The sequence below is a fragment of the Pterocles gutturalis genome, unplaced genomic scaffold (assembly GCF_000699245.1).
Source record: "Pterocles gutturalis isolate BGI_N339 unplaced genomic scaffold, ASM69924v1 scaffold1417, whole genome shotgun sequence".
NCBI classification, from domain to species: Eukaryota; Metazoa; Chordata; class Aves; order Pterocliformes; family Pteroclidae; genus Pterocles; species Pterocles gutturalis.
The window spans coordinates 29,711-38,145 of record NW_010112380.1 but is presented as its reverse complement, the minus strand read 5'-3'; the positions used below and the strand labels follow the sequence as shown (position 1 = coordinate 38,145).

The 8,435-nt window shown below is 38.4% G+C and overlaps 1 protein-coding gene across 1 annotated transcript in view; it reads right to left on the bottom strand.

Annotated features, from left to right (window-relative positions):
• Nucleotides 1-780: 780 nt before the first annotated feature.
• Nucleotides 781-8,435, bottom strand: part of LOC104462153 (potassium channel subfamily T member 2-like) — a gene marked incomplete at both ends in the record, with an annotated part of 23,770 nt that continues 16,115 nt past the window's right edge. The window contains 2 exons of the mRNA XM_010073999.1: nucleotides 781-889; nucleotides 7,248-7,356. Of these exons, the coding sequence (XP_010072301.1) occupies nucleotides 781-889; nucleotides 7,248-7,356 (218 nt within the window). The remainder of the gene's footprint in view (nucleotides 890-7,247; nucleotides 7,357-8,435) is intronic.

Sequence of the window (8,435 nt, the reverse complement as noted above, 5' to 3'; positions counted from 1 at the left end):
TCTCTCTGCCCACAATATTTTAATAAGAACACCTTATTATTCCAAGAATATAGCATAACAGAGAAACACTGGATACAGTGAAATGATTTTGGTAAATACAGAGAGGTTCTCCTGTGACTATGCAGTCTGGAGAGACACCATAACTCTGTACTCCTTCCATCAGTGTGGTTATTATGTATGTTTGCTTGTTTCTTCATGTACAGGCATTGAAGAGCAAATAATATTTGTCAGAAAAACATTTTTTGAGCTCAGTGGAACTTTTATATGTGTACAAAAACAGACCTTCAAATATTAAAATAGGTATTCCTGGGTCTTGGTGTTCTTAAGTAGAACTGTGTGATAGATCACGATTCAATCTACTAAATTCGGAATACAAATTTTTCATCTCTTCTGTTGTCGAAGTGGCACAACAGCATGTAACAAATTGTTAAATATCAGGGGAATACAAATTTTTCATCTCTTCTGTTGTGGAAGTGGCACAACAGCATGTAACAAATTGCTAAATATCAGGGGGGGTGTTTCTCTGAAATTGTAATATCTTGAGTAAAACATCTCAGCACTTTTATTGTGCAGAAAGTTCATTCTCTGAAATTGTAATATCTTGAGTAAAATATCTCGGCACTTTTATTGTGCAGAAAGTTCTAAGTTCTTTTTAAAAACTGTAGTTGTCTAGGAGTTCAGGGTAAGCTATTTTCCAAAGAATAGCTGCTGTAACTTTTACAAATTTTGAGGGTTTTGTTTTCGTTTTTTGGGGATTTTTTTACAGTAGTATATACTTACTGTCCTCGAGATGTATGAACCAGCAGTGTGATTAATGTAGAGGTAGCTGGGCATATACAATTTAGAGCTAGCATAGCATATTTGAATTCCTCTTCACACACAACATGATCTGTAGAAAAAAAAAAAAAGAAGATATAAGTTTGACAAAAATACATTCCCTTAAACAGAATTCTTCTTTTCCTTGTCTAGGAAAATGGTGAAGATAGGAACAATCAACATTTGCCTCCAGATCTTCATGTTCCACTCAAACCTGGAGAGCAGCTGTATATAATTTGCCCCATCCCAGATTGCACGAGCAGAGTTAATTTTGCATCCAGTACTTTGTCCTGCAGCTATACGTGGAGAGGACACAATGGTTCTGTGAATCCCCCTTCCACTATCTTGCTGCACTGGTTGTACGAGTACGCCACACAGCATAGTCTAGTTTGGATCTTCTGCACCTTCTGCAGTTTTGCATAAACTGATAGAGAGACATCGAGCACTGCAGAGAGATGTCATTTTGTATTCAGCAAACAGCACACCCAGGATACTGCAGGGGTGCTGATCGATTAGACAGGCTGTCCGTGCTTGCAGACCGGCTATCTGGCAGTGGCTCTGGGATTTTTGCACTGCACTTCAGTGTTTGATGTGGATTTGACTAATATCTCCCCCAGGAACTGCCAACAGCTGCTGCTTCCTTGCAATCGAGGCAAGGTGGGTGGTGGTTTCTTCTTTTCCAGTTTTTTACAACTCATTTCTTTTTACCCTGGTCCTTGTCTGGCTTTTGTAATCACAAAATTATGCTTTGTTTTTGAGACTCCTTACAAGATAGTACGTCTGCACATTAGTACTTGCTGTGATGGAACAGTACTACAAACATACTTATTTTTTTCTGTCTTTTAATGGAATTTAGGGGAGGGAAGTGAGAAGAGAAAGCAACAGAGGCATCGCATCTAGTCCTCTGTATTGGCTTATACTTAAAACTGCCCAATCTTCTGCACATGCTTTCAGTATTGTATGAATTATTAGTCAACTTGGATGGCTAGTGCTAAAAATTCAGAGCACAGTTAAATGCTCTCCAGTGCTGGTGATGGCATGAAAAGGAAATAGAAATTACTCTAATGTCATTCATGTATGCCTGTGACAGTATTAAAATACATACACGGAGGGATAAGCACAAAGCTTACAACTGTAATTAAACTTGTCAGTGTAGAGCCTTAGTCATAGAGGTTTTCTAAGGTCATGAAGGCATTTATTGCCTACTAAGTAATTTTTTTTCTTTGGAATTTAGTGTTTGATTCAGTCTACATTACTTTTAATGGGAGCAGAATTTGCTTCTGATGAGAAAGAATAATACAAGTAGTACAGCTGATGAGAAAAACATGCCATATGGAAACTGTGAGTAAAAGTAAGCAAATAAACCCCCCACCCAGATCTGAGCTCTCTACATACCTCAGCTTCTAGTTGCACTGATGTATCACTGCAGACTTAGAACCACACCACCTTACCTCTCTAACTAAGCCACTTTCTAGAGAGAATCTGTACTATAGCTATAAGCATGCCACTTTGAAAACAAAACTGAGGGCATACTTTGTACGCCTTCTCTATTCCTTTTTTAAAAATTTCTAGAGTCTTTTCAGTAACAGAATCATTGACCACTGAAAGAAGAAATTCATTCTCTCATTTTCTAAAGATCAAGGCCTATTTAAATGTCATAGGGAAGTAATGAATTAGTTATATAAAGACACTGTCAAATATAGAACAAAATGAGATTTTTCCTCCCCTAAATCTATTTTATTTATAGCAATTAAATATTTCCTGCAGAAAATATTTCAGACAGAAATGTGTTCTTTTAGTTGACCATGTGCATTAATAAATCTATTTGAATTAAACTAGAGATTTTGAGAGAGTAAGGCACAGACTACTGCTTGGGTGGAATATCTGCATTCCATTGCCATTAGTCAGATGGCAAAGATTTATGAAAATTAATAGTGACTTCCTGATATTGAAGGAATGAGAATTCTCCATATTTTTGAATTTGTATAGGATTTTGCCAAATAACCCCCCAGTATTTTTTGTTAAGAGTGTTGTCATAGCTAATACTTTTGAAAATAGGATCAAGAAAAAAACATACAGGAAAATTATTTCAATTTATTATTATTTGAATTTATTAATTTCAATCAAATTATATCTGTTGATGATGAAAGGTCTTGTACTTGAACCAAATCGTACAAGCAGTCCTAAATATATAAAAAATGAAAATTAATAAATCATGGATGGCACAATGCAAATGAAAAATATATCTCCCACTTAAATCCCCTATCTGTTCTGTACTCTCTAACGTATACTGTGGACTTTTTGGATGGTAAAATATTGTGTTAACAGAGAATATAGCACACAGAGCTTGCTGTCCTGCAATGGTCATCTTAACCTCACACGTGTAAAAGATTCACATTGTGCTGTCACGTACATCAGGGGACACGGAGCTGGGACTCGTAGGACTATTTCCACTCCTATTGTAGACTTTGACCTTGTGTGAGCTGTTGATGCCCTTCATGACTTTTTATGCATCTGTAAAACAGCTCTATGAAACGAATCCTCTACCTACTTCAAAAGTGTTCTGAAAGCTTTTGAATTCTCAGAGGTACTTTGAGAACAGCAGGTGAAAGACTCTGCAGTGATCCCATTGCCACGATTAGAAAGATTGTGAAACATGAAGAGAGGTATTATGGGTTACTCCTCTTGGCTTGAGTTAAGTTCTTGTTCTAGACATAGATCACGTCAAAAATAACTTGCTCATTTCTCCAGTTATTTGACAGATTATAGCTTACCTGTAATGTTACTGTATTACATATATGTTCAGGACTCTTATTGTGGAGCTGTGGTGAGGGTTATACAGAACTTTATCTGATGCTTGCTTTTCTAAAGTGAGTAAGAAGGAAGCTGGGTGACAGCTCTCCCACTCCTCAGGTCTGGAACATCACTCAGCGAGTGCTGGAATCAGCAAGTTACTCATTTAGTGTGGCAGTGAAGCAGCAGAGGAAACTGCACTTCATCTTGGATTATTAAATATGTCATATCAGCTTACCAAACAGAAATATTTTGATTGCATTTATACTAAAGAAAGATTCCATTTAGGATTTCCAGAAGCTATCGTTTCTGTTGAAAATATATTTTGACAGAAAAGTTGTTGCTAAGTCTGTCTCCGATAGCAGTAGTAATGCGGTGCAGTGAGTTATGACTCCTGTAATGTTCTGGAAGATAAAACATCATCAAAATTCTGATTTAAGCTTGCAGCATCAGCCATGGGGTGAGAATGTCCTGGACTTTACACAATTATTCTGAGAACCATTGCTTTTATCCATTTCATAGGTTAACAGGACCACTACCAGACCAGACAGAGAAAAATACCCATCCATTATCTCTAGACTATTTTTAACTGTAATTGGACAGATTAATCATCAGATGCATTCAACATCCATTTCAGTGTACCTGAACTATTTTCCTTTCAAATAAACTGCTGAAGGTTTCATATCAGACTTCACCAATCTGTGCACACTCATTGGTGCATTTTGAATAAATAGTGAATGTCAGAATGTATCCCCAGCTCCTGGAAGCATGATTATACCTAATTTCTGAATATTCCATATCCTCGGCGGCGTCAAAAGAAGCGTGACTCTTTATCAGGGAGTGTAGTAATAGGATGAGGGGTAAGGGTTATAAGCTGAAAAAGGGCAGATTTAGATGAGCTATTAGGAAGAAATGTTTTCCTGTGCGGGGGGTGAGGCAGTGGCCCAGGTTGCCCAGAGAAGCTGTGGATGCCCCATCCCTGGAGGGGTTCAAGGCCAGGCTGGATGAGGCTTTGAGCAACCTGGGCTGGTGGGAGGTGTCCCTGCCCGTGGCAGGGGGGCTGGAACTCGATGATCTTTAAGGTCCTTTCCAACCCAAACCATTTTGATTCAAGGTAAAGGCAATTAATTTATTTTCTAGCAAATATATAAAAGCTCTAAGTTCAACTCAGAAAAGATGCAATTTATTCCAGTCTCTTATTTGCATAAATATATTGCTCTGCTGTGGACAATCTGCACTTTATTTCACGTTTGTGCTGAAACGCAAGGCCAGATGCATGCAGTAAGGGTGCATGGCCTTTTGTAGCCCCACACCTTTGAAGGAAAAGCAGGAAGATTAAGAAAGCCATGTAACCAATGTGCTGTGATGACAATAATAAGTTCTGATAATCTCATTAAAGAAAGGAAGAATGTAAAAGTCTTGTCCTACCAGATGGGAATAAATTATAATATTTACTTGTCCTATATGCTGTTCCTGAAGCCTAAGGCAGAAAATCTCCAGGATGCTATTCCATGGGAAAGTGCAGACAGGGTCTAAATTTCAGGACTGTCTCATGTCACCTAATAATTGTCACTGGTCAATCTAATATAAGCTGCTGAGAAACTGGGCTTCTAGCATTTTATAAATTTTCAATGTAGTTAAAAGTTAAACTTTTGTAATGAGGACATTCTGGAATAATTTGGTTGTATTTTTTCCTAAATTCAGAGACTTTCTTTTTGACAGTAATAGTCTCTAAACGTGTGTGTAAAGAAAAAAAAAATCCTATTACTGAATATTTCAGGTTCATAAAAATGCACAATATTGTTTTGGGAAACATCCAGAAGAAAGGAGTAATTTTTTAAAGAATATCAAATTTAAAAGAAGCTTTTGCATTAAGGCAGTAATAAAGCAGTTATTGGAACAATATTCCATATAGTTATGACAATTTTATTCGTAAACACTCTGGACAGGGCTATAGTCTGCAGCCCCCACTGGGTACATGTATTTCAGAATGAAGAAGAGTTGGATGAGATTGATAACCAAGGCAGAGTCCTCTTCGGAAAATGTACACAAACAAATCTTGTTCTCATGATTCTATCAGTGGCCTATTTGCAGTAGGTAAGCATCCAGTGGTGATGTTTATACCGTACTCATAACCTCGCTGAACTTAAAAGTGCAATAAAAAAATCCCTGTGCTTCAGATGAGTAAAATTAAATGAATCTTGAAGGAAGACATGTAATTCTCTGCTTTTACTGTAGTGCTGAGAGAGTGTGTGGAAATGGATGCATTGATGCTTATGATCCATGTGAAATTCTTTTGGCATATAAGGTGCTCTATAAATATTTTGACTTTATAATACAGATTTAGACTTATATTAATATTAGAGGGCACTAATGAGGCACAGAATTATAAGGTCTCCTCAAGCCCTTGAAGAACTGCATAACATTTAAGCTCAATTTAAGGAAATATTACAAAAAGGGGTTTTGGTTTTTTGTTGTTTGCTTAAAAAAGAAAAAAAGGTCCGTATTCTCAATTGCAGACTTAGAACAGATATGAAAAACGATCTCTGTTTTGCAAGTCAAGTTATATATAAGCTTCTACAGAGACAAGCCATTAAAAAAAAATGATGGTCTCTTAAAAATACAATTAGGAACAACAAATTAACACAGTTACTGATACAGAAAAGCAGCCACGGCTTTTCTGTTTATGCCATGGCTGATTATGTATATGCGGTGTCGTTTCAAGGGGGAGATGAAAAAGCACCATCATTCTTGCCACAGCATAAGCCTTATTCCCCACTGTGCCATCTCATAGTTTGAGATTACACTTTTTGAACTTCAGAACTGCCACTGATGCTTTTTTCCTTCTTTCCAACCTAGTGGTAAATTCAGTAGCTCTTAAAATTACAGCTTTAACTCTTGCTCTGGAATTATTGTGCACTGGAATTTACTTTTTCATCACATTCTGGGATGATGGAGGAGACTAATATTCTTTCCACAGAGGTTTTCTTTTTTTTGAATTTTGTATGAATCAGCAATCTTTTCTCCCTTAGAATATCCTTCAAGAAAATTGAATTTTCAAAATTACAGGTGAAAAGGAAAGCTCTGCTTCTACTTCATAGATATTTTTACAAAGATAAGCAAAATTAGTTCATTATTGAAGTATTTGTGTGGTTTTGCATATGAGTATATATATGTGTTTACACAGTGCAGAGAAACAGCTTGTCCAATATTTTTTTTTCAGTTGTTTGTTGGATAAAATGTGGCCTTTTCTGAGCAGATCTTCTCATATACCCCTTAGTAACAGTACATTTTAGTAGACAGAAATGATTTAAAGATACGGATATAGCAAGCTGGAAACCTACCTGGATCTATAATTAAGGAGTAACACTGTGTTATGTATCAAATAATCCTACTCTATATATTATGTAACGTAAGAGAGTAATAATCCTTAAAACTGCTTATCAGTAAGACTTTAATGTGCAACATGGTGGTTTAATTTTGCTAGGATATATACTGTCCATGTATTTTACAACACTGTACTCTTAATCTGCTTCTAACCAGTGAATATGCCCGGGAGTCTCACTTCGCCTGTGTGTTTATGAAACAAACTGCCAAATACTAACAAGCATTTCAAATAGCTGCAGTCAGAGCCTTACCTGCAAACTTGATGTGGAATTTATTCTCAGGTTTCAGTATCTGGACATACAAAGGACAATTTGGAGCAAAGTCTTTAACTGCCCATGCTCTTAAAATGGTTTGGTGATCCTAGAAGAAAGAGTACGAGGTGATGACAAGGAAATACAAATAACTGTTACATTAGAGAAAGAACCTCTATCAGACTGCCTCCATTGAACAAAACTCATTTTAATACCGTTATCACCAGGTGTTATTTATGCAATTATGTATACTGCATATATTTAAATATGTACACACATACACAGACCAGGCTGAGGTGCTCTCAGCGTTCACCAACAGGATCTCTCAGGCTGCTGTTCTGAGGCAGGAGGAGCATCACCAGGAATGGATGATTTTAGGCAGGGATTGCTACAGAGAACTCAACCCGTGTGAGCGCACAGGCCAGTGTCCGTGTATGGCTGCCTTCTTCTCTTTGAAAGGTTGTGGAGGCTGGGGGAGGCTTCCCACAACAGTGGCAAAACTAGTAGTTTCACCCATCTTCAAACAAAAGGATGATCCAGGGAGCGATACCTCTGGGCATATGGAATACTCAGACAATATTCCCATTTCCATGTTCAGCCATCACAGTCTGGATGAGTGGAAAACTATATGGGGAAAATGCTGGTTAGATGATTGGAGCCTTAGGGCAGTGGTAAATGGCACATACTGTACCCAGAGACCTGGGACAAGTGGAGTGTGGTAGAGATCTGCACTCGAACCTGTTTTGTTAAACATCCTGGCCTGCATCAGCAACAGTGTGGCCAGCAGGACTAGGGCAGGGAGTGTGCCCCTGGACTCGGCACTGGTGAGGCCGCACCTTGAATCCTGGGGTCAGTTTTGGGCCCCTCACCACAAGAAGGACATTGAGGGGCTGGAGCAGGTCCAGAGAAGGGCAACGCAGCTGGGGAAGGGTCTGGAGCACAGGTCTGACGAGGAGCAGCTGAGGGAGCTGGGGGGGTTCAGTCTGGAGAAGAGGAGGCTGAGAGGAGACTCATCACTCTCTACAGCTGCCTGAAAGGAGGTTGTAGTGAGGTGGGTGCTGGGCTCTGCTCTAAAGTAACAAGTGATGGGACAAGAGGAAACGGCCTCAAGTTGCGCCAGGGGAGGTTTAGGCTGGATATTAGAAAAAATTTCTTCACTGAAAGAGTGATCAGGCATTGGAACAGGCT